This window comes from Euprymna scolopes, chromosome 17 (genome assembly GCF_053919585.1).
Source record: "Euprymna scolopes isolate OS-2025 chromosome 17, ASM5391958v1, whole genome shotgun sequence".
Classification (NCBI taxonomy): domain Eukaryota; kingdom Metazoa; phylum Mollusca; class Cephalopoda; order Sepiida; family Sepiolidae; genus Euprymna; species Euprymna scolopes.
The window spans coordinates 128,307,701-128,322,700 of NC_136498.1; the positions used below are offsets into that span (position 1 = coordinate 128,307,701).

At 31.9% G+C, this 15,000-nt stretch overlaps 1 protein-coding gene across 1 annotated transcript in view; it reads left to right on the forward strand.

Moving 5' to 3' along the window:
• The window catches only part of LOC145296967 (short stature homeobox protein 2-like), a 300,556-nt gene that overhangs the window by 236,419 nt on the left and 49,137 nt on the right, over positions 1–15,000 (forward strand). The window contains exon 3 of the mRNA XM_080143195.1: positions 14,829–14,886. Within this exon, the coding sequence (XP_079999321.1) occupies positions 14,829–14,886 (58 nt within the window). The remainder of the gene's footprint in view (positions 1–14,828; positions 14,887–15,000) is intronic.

Below are 15,000 nucleotides of genomic sequence, written 5' to 3' on the forward strand. Positions count from 1 at the left end.
ATTTAACATGAATAAATCTGTGGAAATCAAATCAAAAGTTTTTTGGTTTTTTTTTCAAATTGAAGTCTAAAAAATAAGAAGATATAAACCCGTTGATCACTGCCAGTAAATCCAGAATTACTTAATTGAGTGATTTAAGAATCTGGGAGCTGGTATGGCTGCCAAGGTTATTTCTTTTTGCTAGCAGTCAACGCCTGGTGGCGCCGATCGTTCGCCTAGAGCGGGTAAGTCGGTTAGCGGCCATCGGCTTCCATTAGAGGCGTGTGCGAGTCATTTGCTGCGCAGATCTCTCCCGGGAAGTGCTAATGGATGCAAGCGGGGCTCAATCTTGCAACGGCCCTTCGCTTCTACGCTTAATAAATCCAATTACGACTCCATTCCTCCACTGCTTTAAAATCAACACCGACTATTTATCGATATTGAATCTATATACGTTAGTCTGCTTATTTCAGTCTAATTGAATAAAGTCATTTCGTTTTCGGCCTTTGTTATATAAAATGATTAATTTCATTTAAAGGGGAGATAACTGTCTTCTGGACGATCTCCTTTCCATCTCGTTCGGCAGAGCCAATCAAATTAGGGCTATTGTGTTCGACAGGGAGCAGGATACCGCCCATCCCTCCTCTCATTCCTTTATTCTCAATTTGCTTAGCTAAATTTCGACGATTTTTCTTTCTGCACGTTCGCTATGAACACGTGGATGAGTGGGCAATAGCTTTTGGAAGATGAAGCGGGGTTTAGATGTCTCGCAAGAAGGTAGACACAGGTTTCACCAGGCAGCAAAAAAAAAAAAAAAAAAAAAAAACACCATCGCATATGCCGCTTGAAGTTTATAACAACGAAGATTGTCCAAAAGTAAAGCATCCTGCTTTTTTAACCGCTAAAACGTTAAAGAGCTACGAATACAGGAGTAGTACCATTTAAACGAGTGACTTCTTATGCGCTGACTTTTACTTTTCTACATAGTCACCACCATTCATAATGCACTTTTGCCAGGCGTTCATTTCTGTTTCTGACGCAAGTCCATGACAACGATTGCTTTCTTAGTCTCACACTGCCAATATCTGCAACAGAAAGATGAAACTTTCAAGCCATGAATGCATAATTTCAGTCATCATAACAATATAATTTGCAATCCCCTCTGATCCACTCGTTCGGAATAAAAAATAGGAGGCATTACTTTTGAAACGTACTTCGTATATAATTGTAATCAGAATGCAATTGTAAATATAATTCAACGGTTCCCAAGATTTTTTACGAGGTCGCACACAATTGAGCTGTTCATATTTTCACAACACAAAAATGAATATTTAAATAAATATTTAACAATACTTAGCAATGTTTATCCGCATGCAACCTTCAAAATATCAAACAATTTAAACAAACGATTTATTATGCATTCTATTTATTTTTATATGTAAGCATCCATATCATATAATATAAATCTCACCTGTTTGTTTAAATGTATGTATGTATGTATGTATGTATGTATGCCTAAAACTTTCAACAGAGGCGAAAATTTCCACGGAATTGGTATCGTTTTGAAACTCGACCCTTCGGACGACAAATATCGAAAACTTGGCTAAAAACATTAATTCTTTCATCTTCAACCGGGCACTTTTCTACATGGAGGGGTCGCTTTTTTCGCCGATATTTTCGAAAGTCATCCCCTCTTTTCGATCGACTAGTCTTAATTTGAACCTTCGCCATTTACGGTTTAGCGATTGACGCAACGGCAAAGAAGTCACTTTTTTTCACGTTCTTTTCCTCTTTCGCATTATGGGTTTGAGCCTGCATGCCTACTAGCTCTACTACATTTGGCCAAGATCAAAGTGTAGTATCTGTTCTTCAGATGCTGCACTTCCATTTCTTGTTCTCTTTCGGTGGAGGAGAAATCCTTCACGACTGAGACAATTTTTATTTTTGTACCTTTTCTCCACGTTAAAAAACGCTGGTGTCTAACTCTGTCCCGTGGGGAGGCATAGTAAATAGGTACTACAATTTTTTTTTTTTTACGCAACACACCTCCAAACACCCGGGCAACGCCGGGCACCCAGACTAGTATCACATAAGTATGATAAAAATGTGCGAGTTAGTATTTCTTACATCCGTAAATACATTCATTAAGTCAGTTATGCATCCAGAAGAACAATGGGGAGAATTATTAAATCATGAATCACGTTCAAATTTTACGAAACAGTTTGAGAAATGATTCGGTCGGCATATGTAAATGTTGAGACAAAGGTGCTGTTGAAATTACCGAAATGCGTCGTGTGTGATCGAGCTATAGGGGAAGGGAGAAAGCTTGAAATCGCCAGAAGCGTCGACTCTTATTTAGACGATTAAGTTGCGATTTCGGCTTGAGACATTGATTTGTCTAACTGCATTGAAGAATTGCGTACAGTCTGTCTCTAGATTACTTCATATATATACTAGCAGTTCAGCCTGGTTTTGCTTGGGGCATATATACTGTTCATAACTTTATGTGCATATGTATACGTATATTAAAAAGTTTTACTCATGTTCAGGTAACCTACATCTAAAATTTCAAATGCTTAGACCCAAAATTGCGTATGAGTTTGGTAGAGTCTGCAAAGGTCAACTCTTCCAACTTTGACCTCTTGGTAGCCACATTTTCGCCTAAAAATTGATTAAAAGCTTACTGAATGTCTGAATACCTTTTATGTAACGTTTCAAATTTTAGACCCAAAATTAGCTGAATAGTTTGCTAGAGACCGCAAAGGTAAAATCTTTTGAACTTTGACTCCTTGGCAGCAAAATTGTCGGCGGAAACCCGATTCAAAAGCTTGCCCTATGTCGGAATACACTTTATGTAAACTTTCAAATGTTTAAACCTGATTAATTTGTTAGAGACTGAAGAGGTCAAATTTTTTTTAATTGACCCTAATTTTGACCACTTAACATTTACTGTTTTGGGCTCAACCAAAATTAAAAAGTTTAATCCATGTCGAAGTAACCTACATTTAAAATTTCAAGTGTTTATACCCAAAATTGGCGGAGGAGTTTGGTAGAGTTTTAAAGGGCAATTCGTTGAATTTTGACCCCTTGACAGCAAAATTTCTGGCCGAAAATCGATTTAAAAGATTTTTCCAAATCTCAATACTCCTTATGTCAAATCTTGAGTCTCTAGACTGAAAATTGACAGAGTAGTTTGCTAGGGAAATGTAGACAAACGGACACACACACAAACAGACAATTTCACTTTTATATATATATATATATATATATATATAGTCATCCACATACAGTACTGTTTCGCTGTTTCACAGCTCATCAGTGCGGCTAGACAGGCAACTACCTCAAGCCAGGATTGAAACCTGACCGTTTATACGGCAGTCAAGGATTCTAACCATTACGCTATTGGCGGCTGCTTGAACGAGTAGTGAGTTTAACGATGTTTTGATATCGTCCGAAATACCTCCGAAATATAGTCATTCATATACAGTACTGTTGCGTTGTATCACAACTCATCAGTGCGGCTAGACTAGCGCCTTTCCTCAACCGGGGATTGAACATAAAACCATCGCATTGATAGTCAGCAGTTCTAAACCCTAGGCCATTGGATCGGTGATCGCAAATGACCTCTTCAAATGTCCATTAAATAAACATTTGACCACCACTTTTACGAGTAAACAGCCGGCTTTGCTTTATAGTCAATTAAGTAATGATCGAGGTACATTTTACGAAAGTGCTTTACATCTTCCTCTCTTTAGTTTTCATGCTTAAAGTAAATATCACAGTGTATAAGCATTTTTTGAAACTGGAGATATTCATAATCGCACTCTATTTCCCAAAAGAAGGGAGATGTAACCTATGAGAAATATTTGGAATCAAGTCTCCCCTTGCTGTTATTTCAGATCATTTGAAACCATAGCAGCAAGTTTTAGTCTCCCCGCTATCAAGACCAGAAGTTTGGAGGATATATATATATATATATATATATATATATATATATATATATATATATATATATATATATATATATAGTTCTGTGGAAATATATTTTATTTCCTTATAATATATAGTAATCTTTATTTAATAAGTTCAATGTAATTACAGAGCAATATACTGAATGAATGACAAAAGTCTATATTCCAAAGTTCATAATGTTGACCATCTTATAATTTATTGATTTAATTAAATTGACATTTACAATTCTTGACAGTATCTGTTTCGTAGCGCAAAATCAATCACTTAATTATTATATCAACTTTTTTTTTTACACGGTGGTCACCACTTATCAAGGCCCGGAATCCACTCAGGGATAAGGGTTATTAGTGAATCTATTTAGTGAATCTATTTTGCCCTTAACTCACCAGAAGAAATAGGAACAATCAATTCAACAAAACGAAATAAAGTGCCTTTTTACATGATTAAAATCCGAAAACTTGAAGAGAAGTTGTAAATACCTTATAATATGTTTCATTATGCCATTTTGTATTCTTATATTTATATATATATATATACAGCCATTTAATTAATAGGAGATGTTTACCAGGCAAAGGTTCAGTCCAATAAACGTATTAATGTTTATATCATGCCAACCAAGTAAAAAAAAAAGCTCTTTATGACAGTGAGAAGTAAAGCTTAATACCATAAGAACAATATCACGTCTTGAATTCAGTTCAGTTTGGAATTTTTCTTTTTTCTTTTTCCCTTCTTTCTTGTTTGTTTATGCCTCCAGAGAAATATTATACGAACATTTCTAAAAAAACAATATGTTACAAAAACACTATATTCAAACATTATCTTAGAAGCATAATTATATATTTTATGAACACCATCATAAAATGCAGTTTCAGAAATTGCTAAAACCAGCAGATTCCAGCTCTGCGCTATATATATAACCTGCTAACCAGTTTCTATCCTTTAACGAGGAGAAAATTACATTGTATGAAACTCCACTGAATAAGGATATTTCATTGGAGGTATTCTGATATATATATATATATATATATATATATATATATATATATATATATATGTGTGTGTGTGTGTGTGTGTGTGTGTGTGTGTGTGTGCGTGCGTGTGTGTGGGGGGTGAATTACTTCATTTAATCACATAAATTAATATAAGAAGATATAATTTTATGCGTAAATCTTTCAGTGTTTACTTCAACATTGCTCAATACATAGGTAGAGCTAGGTAGTAAGTTATGGAAATAAATATGGCAATTAAGCTACACAGAATATTCCGCGTTTCATTCTCGTGAGAATTCGTCATGAGAATACAACGCGGGATATTTTGTGTAGCTTAATTACGATAGATATTTTCATAACTTACTATATATATAAATATAGCAATTATCCTTATTATCTTTCACATTCTCAGATCTTATAGTAAGCGCCATATTTATTTCTTCTTTTTTTTTTGGTGAATTACTGACTCATTTCAATGATTCTACAGAGTGGTCGCTAGAAAAGCAGGAAATTTGTGAAACAACGATTTAATTATACAAAGAATAATTTTTACAAAATTTTTCAAAGACAAATGTTTAATTATACTCCTAGATATTCAAAATGTCGTCCGTGCACTTCACTGCAGCGTCAAACAACGATATATTTTTACAACTCTCACACGGCACCAATCAAAAAATACCAATCACGCATTTTATTCATGATCTAAACTGACCTTCAAATTTCCCGCTTTTCTAGCGGCCAACCTGTATTTTAAATTAATTCTGTTTTGTTGTTAGTTTGTTGTTTGTTTTCTTTTTCATTTTTTATTTATCGTTTGTTCTAATTACTATGTTTCTCATATGAAAATGAAATCTAACTTGCGAGGAAAAGAGTAAAATAAATGAAAAAAAGAAATGGTGAGTTTATGCAAAGAAATAACCCTGGATTAAATGTATAGAACAGAAAACGCTCTGATCCCCATCTGACATCTGACATCAATTGTGATGGATGGCTCTCGTCTGGGTGAGGCCCCGTGTTTTGACAAGCTTCTGGGTTTGACCTTTACTCCTGATCTGAAATGGAACACGTACATCAAGTCTGTTGCCAAGGTCGCTGGAAAGATGGTGGGATCCTTCTACCGCTCCAGAAGATATCTCACTACTGATGCAATTCTCTATCTATATTAAAGCCAAGTACGTCCAAGGATGGAATACTGTTGCCATATCTGGGCAGGAGCTGCTAAAAACAGCCTATCCTGCCTTGACAGAGTACAAAATAGACTTCGTGGCTTAGTGGGGGATGCCCTTTTCACTACCCTGCAACCTCTCTCCCACAGAAGAGACGTTGCGAGCCTGTCTTTGTTTGACCGTTATTTCCATGGCAGATGCTCGTCTGAACTCCAATCTCTGGTCCCCCCTCGCCAATCTTTCACGAAAAACACCCGTCTAGCTGAATCCACTGTGAAAAATTTCCCCCACTCTATATCTGTGCCTAAATCAAAACACGGATTCCATGAACAAAGCTTCTTTCTTAGAACTGCACGCCTGTGGAACTCTGTTCCGTCTGCCTGCTTCCCTCCGGACTACAACTTGGTTTTCTTCAAGTCCAATGTTAACAAATTCCTAATGAACCGCCCCCTTAAGTAAACATTTCAGCAAATCTCCTCACTAAAGTAATGTACTTGCAATAACCCTTATTCCTGAGTGGCTTCCGGGCCTTGATAAGTGGTGATCAATGTGTAAAAAAAAAACAAAAAAAAAACATGTGACTTCTACGAACGGCGAGAATAGAGAGTAAAAGAGAAAGGATGCGAAAGTATACTAATTGAATGAAAGAAATGGGGAAATAGAAAGACAGTGGTTAAACGGTGACGAAGGAAAAGATATATAAAATATGCCCGAAATTAATTTGCTTGCAGTGAAATTCATACGTAGTTCATACTTAGTAATGGATATTCGATGTCATTACACGACGCAATATATAACTATGCTAGCAATTATGTAAACCAAGCAATTCAATTCCCTGGAAATATTAGAACGATATTCATTCAAGTCATTTTGTCGATTACAGAAGCATTAATTGAATAATTGGCATATCTCTACGGAGATATACATTCAGGAAGTGCAAATATGTCCATGGAATAAAATCCGGAAGTCATAAAGACACAAGAGATTTATTAAAACGAGGAGACGCCCACTCGCCATTCGTTCGGCATTCCACTTGCAATTATTCAGAATATTTCTATTAGTAACACAATTTTTTAAAATATTAATATTAATAAAACAATTATTCATACTATCAATATAAATAAAACAGTTATTCAGATTTTTATTAGTAACATAATTATTTAAAATATTAATATTAATGAAATAATTGTTTAAAATATTAATATTAATAAAATAATTATTTAAAATATTAATATTAATAAAATTATTATTTAAAATATTAATATTAATAAAATAATTGTTTAAAATATTAATATCAATAAAATAATTATTTAAAATATTAATATTAATAAAATAATTATTTAAAACATTAATATTAATAAAATAATTGTTTAAAATATTAATATTAATAGCATAATAATTTAAAATATTAATATTAATAACATAATTGTTTAAAATATCAATATTAATAAAATAATTATTTAAAATATTAATATTAATGAAATAATTATTTTAAAATATTGATATTAATAAAATAATTATTAAAAAAAATATTAATAAAAATTTTTTTTAAATATTAATATTAATAACATAATTATAAAAATATTAATATTAATGAAATAATTATTTAAAATATTAATATTAATAAAATAATTATTTAAAATATTAATATTAATAAAATAATTGTTTAAAATATTAATTTTAATAAAATAATTATTTAAAATATTAATATTAATGAAATAATTATTTAGAAAATGTATATTAATAAAATAACTGTTTATAATATTAATATTATTAACATAATAATTAAAAATATTATTATTAATGAAATAATTATTTAAAATATTAATATTATTAAAAATATTATTTAGAATATTAATATATTAAAAGAATTGTTTATATAATTAATATTGATAAAATAATTATTTAAAATATTAATATTAATAACATAATTATTAAATATATAAATATTAATATAATTATTATCTAAAAACAATTTAATATTAATAAAATTATTATTTAAAATATTAATATCAATAAAATAATGTTTAAAATATTAATATTAATAACATAATTATTTAAAATACTAATATTAATAACATAATTGTTTAAAATATTAATATTAATTAAATAATTATTTAAAATAAAAATGTTACTAAAATAATTGTGTAAAATATTAATATTAATAACATAAATATTTAAAATAGTAATATTACTAGCATTATCATTTAAAATATTAAAATTAATAAAATAATTGTTTAAAATATTAATATTAATGAAATAATTGTTTAAAATATTAATATTAATAAAAGGATTATTTAAGATATTAATATATAAATAAAATGATTATTTAAAATATTTATATTAATTACATAAATATTTAAAATATTAATAATAATAACATAATTATTCAAAATATTAATATTAATAACATAATTAATTTAAATACTAATATTAATGAATTAATTGTTTAAATATTAATATTAATATAATAATTATTTAAAATATTAATATTAATATAATAATTATTAAAAATATAAGTATTATTAATATAATTATTGATAATATTAATATTAATAACATAAATATTTAAAATATTAGTATTAATAGCATAATTATTTAAAATATTAATATTAATAACATAAATATTTAAAATATTAATATTAATAACATAATTATTCAAAATATTAATAACTTTAACATAATTATATAAAATATTGATATTAATGACATAATTATTCAAACTATTAATATTAATGACATAAATATTTAAAATATTAATATTAATAACATAATTATTTAAAATATTAATATTAATAACATAAATATTTAAAATATTAATATTAATAGAATAATTATTTAAAATCTTAATATTAATAACATAATTATTTAAAATATTAATATTTATAACATAATTATATAAAATATTTATATTAATAACATAAATATTTAAAATATTAATATTAATTAAAAATATTATTCATACAAAAATTATCCTTGATATTCCCTGCATTCATAATCGCGATTATTATTTACTCTACGTGTTTTTTAATTATCATATTCATATTCGAACTATTTTTCCGTTCGTCGTTCTCATAGGCAAAGAATACAGGTCAAAGGTCGGAGGTTAACATACAGGCAAGATGGCGGAAGAAAATTCTCCCGCTTTCAGTTTTACTATTTGTCCTCATTTTTTATTTGTAAAGAAAGAAAAACTGTTTCTTTTTTCTTCTACTTATTCTACCCTCATTTTTTTTATTCTTCTTAATGTTTTTCGATTTTTTTCGTTCATTTCTGTTCCATTTGTGTTCCAATCTAAGTTGTATTTTCTTTTTCGTTTTCTTTCATTATCTGATTTTTCTTCTTCTTCTTCTCCTTCTTCTTCTTCTTCTTCTTCTTCTTATTATTATTATTATTATTATTATCGTCGTTATTATTATTATTATTATTATTATTATTATTATATTATTATTATTATTATTATTATTATTATTATTATTATTATTATTATTATTATTATTATTATTATTACTCCCAAAGAGATTTCACACAGGCTATCATCACTGAATTCTCTTTGAAAACAACATCCAGTGTTCCCTGAATTCTGAGTGACAACAATTTTCCCTAGATTTCCAGTATTCACCACCTCTTTCATTAACCTTTGTAACTTACTGCGTTATCGCAATAGCCGTTTACCATTGATTTCTCGTTGGTAGCGACCATTGATCTTCACTGGGGCTTGGGTGGCAATAAGCCTCCTCCTTATTAATTATTATTTTTGGCTCACAGAAAGCTTTCACACAGGTCATAAAGGATCTCTCCTTGAAAACAACCTGTGTTGCTCCCTGGAAGCTGAGTAACAACAAGCCTCCCCAGGTGTCTAGTACTCTTCACCTCTTTCGATAACGTTTGCAAATGAATTTGCATTGTTGCAACAGCCGCTTACCATTGATTTATCGCTAGCAACGATCATTAGTCTCCACTGGAGTTTGTGTGGCAATAGGCCTCTCCAAGGTTCCAGTTTTTTTGGTACTTGTGCAGCGGAGGTCTGGTCAGTGCTCTCTCCTCGGTATTTCCATCCTCCTTGGTCCTTCTCAACTATTTGGCATAATTCTTTTGGGGACGGTTATTGGGTAATGGGAGGGGTGGGGGAGGAGGAAGTGACCGTTGTTGTTGTTGTTGTTGTTGTTGTTGTTGTTGTTGTTGTTGTTGTTGTTGTTGTTGTTGTTGTTGTTGTTGTTGTTGTTGTTGCTGCTGCTGCTGCTGTTCGTTTCTTTCATTCTTTATCATCGTATCCTTTTTCTTTTTATTCTTAGCATCGTATTGTTTAAAATTAAATTCCCTTTCCTTCATCTTGTTATTTTTCTTCTTTCTTTTCTTGTTCCCAATTTATTCCCTCTGGTTTGCACTCAACACAAACCCCCTCATCAAGCCGACCGTTTAATGACAAGATAACACAAAAGACCGCGACTCGTCGCTTGATTCTACACTCGAAATTTGTTCTTCGAATTAGTCCTGTGTTAGGCTTTTTTGGTGGACAATCGATTCAAGACTAAGAGAAAACATTGAACACTATTTGTGAATGTACATTAAATACAACAATGTCTCTTTTTATTTCCTTTTCTTTTTTTGAAATAACATGTAGCCACCATTACAAAATGGCGCCAGGATAACCTCGATAAAACTCGAATAAAATTGGGGACGAATGTGTTGACGCAGGAAAAGAATGGGGGGGGAGTGTCAGAACTGAATTTTCGTTACTTTTCTAACTGGGGCCCTTTCTCTTGTCATAATTAGAAACGGCAACAAAATTGGACCGATGGTTTTGCATTCGGCCATATTGGTCTATTTTTCCATGCAGTATTAAGAAAAGTTGCCGTGAATTTGGAAGGTGGCTGTGATAACGTGAATAATCATGCGGACTGACGACCTGGGTTCGCCAAATTCGAATCTAGTAAATTCCATAGAACCTCTTTTACTTATGGATGTTGGCAACCTTCACATCGTCCATCTTGTAAAGACGTTATTAAATAAACGAATAAAGGCAACAAATGCCGTCAACAACAACAACAACAACAACAGAATTAAACTGGTCAGAAAAAAGAGAGAAACGTTTGATGAACGAATAATTTTACAAAATGAACCTGTCAACAAGTCACCTCATTCGTTTAATGCCATTAGATTATATTCTTTGGGAATATGTAATGTCTCATGTCTACGCTGATAAACCAGATAAAATAGACCACTCATAAGACAGTATTCAACGCATTATTGCCGAAATATAACATAATTTAATACGTAGAGTTTGTGAAAATTTTACCTTTAGATTACGCTATATATACGCGAGACGCAGAGGCGATATGCTTGATATTGTTTTTAAAAAAATAAAGGAGAAACATTAATTTTTATCTCTTTCGTTGTATCACAACTCATCAGTGCCGCCAGACTAGCACCTCTCCCAAGCTGAGGATTGAACCTAGAACCATCGCGTTGACAGTCAGCAGTTCTACCGATCGACCCACGGGATCTGCGCCCGTAAATAATCTCGCCAAATGTCTATTTAAACAAACATCCGTCCACCACTTTCACAGTGCTCGAACCGCTTTGTTTATAAACAAAGAGCGAGCGTTGCATTTTTCAGCCAATTAAGTAGTGGGTGAGATTACTTACGACACTGCTCTACCCAAAGAGGGGGGCCTTAAAATATTTGTAGTCATCGACATATAGTCCTGTTTCGTCGTATCACAACTCATCAGCACCGCTATATATATATATATATATATATATATATATATATATATATATATATATATGTATATATATATGTATACATATATTTATATATGTATATATATATATTTATATATATATGTATATATATATGTATATATATATATATATATTTATATATATATATAAGATATTAACGGATACACACTCGAGACTCAAAACAATGAAAAGAATACTCTGTTGTCCTAGCCTTATTTATTATTAGTTCATGTTTGATTGTTTGCTTGTTTTTTTTTTACGGCATATCAACCCTTTTCGGGTTATTTAATGCCGAATACGGTTATTTTTAAATAGTATTCATGTTTCATTTTGTTATTTTGTAGAAGGTTTTTATTTCTCAATCTCTTTGTATCTTCAATCGCTAGTTTGTAGTGTTTAGTTTAGTTGTTTTATAGTGGATTTTATCGTTTTCGTTCCCTGTCCTGTAGAACATGAATGAGTTTTGAAATGGGAGAGGGAAAAGGGTTACAGTATTAATGTTTGGTAAATTTTAAGTCAGGAAACCAGTTTAGAAGTTGAGGAGATAGAAAGAGAAGAGGGAAATGGAGAGAAGGAAATGGGAAGGGTTAGGGTTAGGGTTAGGGTTGGTGTTTTTGGTTTGGGTTTTGGTTTTGCAGAACATAAGTTTTGCTAAAGGAAGTTGAAAAATTAGAAACATCAATGCTAGATATGCATTTCGTCTCCGGAAACCAATATCTTCAGACAGCCTAATCTGGTAGCACCTGCACAGAATTGTAAATTAATAATTTTTTTATAAATATTCGATTTTAATCACAGAGTCCAAAAAATAGTCTCCAATTTAATAATAGCTCCTGCACTATCAACCAATATACGGTATATTCACGTTGACACACAGATTCCCGTGAGATCAACGAAGTTAAGCAACGTTGAGCCTGGTCATTACTAAAATGGGTGACCAATTTGGGAAGTCCAGGTGCTGTATGTAGGAGGACGTCGACACCTCCCTGCAAAAAGTTGCAAAAACCTAACGTCGTCATCTCCCCTATAGGGGATATACATGCGACTGGGGACCGTTTGTGAATTTCATACTCCCATGAAACTTCCTTCTTCAGAGGAAGCCGGTTAAATCCTGAATAGAGTTGGTGCTGACTGCACACACTATCAACCAAACTCCAACCCTTGCTCTATCATCGCAGCAATATTTTACAAGTATTTTAATGGTATATGCCCGGACTTACTCCAAACATTTATACACCACCCCTCAAAATAATACCCCCAACTAATCAAGTTTTGAAAAAGGAAGTAGAAAAACAAAAAGCATCAATGTTCGGTGTATTTCGTCTCAGGAAGCCAATATCTTCAGACAGCCTGATCTGGTAGCAGCAGACTAGTTCATGTATCTACACATGATATTATAAGGTGATATAATATCTTGTATATATAATTTAGTTATTGCTTCGATGTTGCCCAATACAGCGAGTAATAATAAGTTAAACTAGATACACGAAACCCTAAACTCTTGTCCCTCTTTCCCTTTCCACACATTTCTCTCCCTTTCCCTCGCCCTTCCTGCTCCAATTTGTAGTACTTTCTCTTTCTCTTTTGTATCCTTCTTTAAAAACTAGATAAAAGATACTTTTTCTTATATCCTTTTTCTTAAATAAAAATGTGTTCTGGCACTGAGCCTATCAGAAGCACTTTCGTTCTGTTACTTTGTTGACGTAGGATCTCCGACTAGAGATCACTACAGAAGCATGTATGCACATATGTGGCTAATAATGTTTGTAAAAATAAAAATCTATACTATAAATCTCACCTGTCTGTTTAAATGTATGTATGTATGTATGTATGTATGTATGTATGTATGTATGTTTGCCTAAAACTTTCAACAGAGGCGACGGATTTTCACAAGATCGGTATTGTGATGAAGCTCGACCCCTCATATGATAAATATCGAAAAAAATTGGCTAAAAACATTAATTCCTTCATCTTCAACTGGGCACTTTTCTACAGGGTGGGGTCGCTTTTTTCGCTGATATTTTCGGAAGTCATCCTCTCTTTTCGATTGACTAGCCTTAATTTAAACTCTCATCATTTCCGGTTTGGCGATGGGCGTAACAGCAAATTACGTTTTTTTGTTGTTGTTTTTCTCGCGTTCTTTTCCTCCTTCGCAGTACGGGTTCGAGTCTGCCTGCCTACTAGCACTTCTTTTTTTTTTTTTTTTTTTTGCCGAACACACACCTCCAAACACCCGGGCATTCGCACCCAGACTAGTATTATATATACATGAATAATAAATAATGAAAAAGTGCACTTAGCAATGAGACCCCCCTTAAATTATGAATGGACACACCCGTCTCTCACACGACCGACAATATACAACTTTCTTCATTCTTTAACTTAGTTAATTTACTGTTAGTATTTGTTCAAACGTCGACAAATAGAACCTCCGTTAGTTGAATCAATCGAGCTGGTCTTCTATGAACAAAGAAAGGACGAAAAAGAAAGTTTTGAGAGATGTACATCTTAATATTTTCTCGCAGGCACAGTAGAACACTAGGCGATAAAAGAAAGCGTTTAAGCTATATTCAGACCTTTTTGTTAGGTTTGTTCGTTGTTGTTGCTGTTGTTGTTGCTGTTGTTGCTGTTATTGTGTTGTATGTTTGGAATTTTGTTGTTTGTTTTTATTATTAATGTCAAACTTGGGACGAGGGTTTCTGTAAAATTGTCCGGTGCGAGTACCCGTTGTGATGTGTGAATTTTCTTTGTACTAATGCAATATTTCTAATGGGTATCAGCCGTGAAATGCGCTTGAATACACAAAGAAATTCGCAAGCAAAACTTGTCGTAATTCGATAACTGTGGCAATGTGATGAGGTAAACAGTGTAATTGTATTTTGGCGCCAATTTTGAGAGCGAAACAAAATGGCGGGTCTGTTTGCCGGCGGGCGGACACTAATGGTGTGAATGTCTTTTTTTCTTTTTTTTGCAGGTCTGGTTCCAGAATCGTCGAGCCAAATGTCGAAAACAGGAGAGTCAAATGCAAAAAGGTAAGTCACGGTTAATTTTTTAAGGAAAAAAATAAATAAATTAACAAAAAAAATAAATGGACGAAAAGCTCATTAAGGAAAAAGAAAAGATGAATTAATGAAAAATGAAAAAGA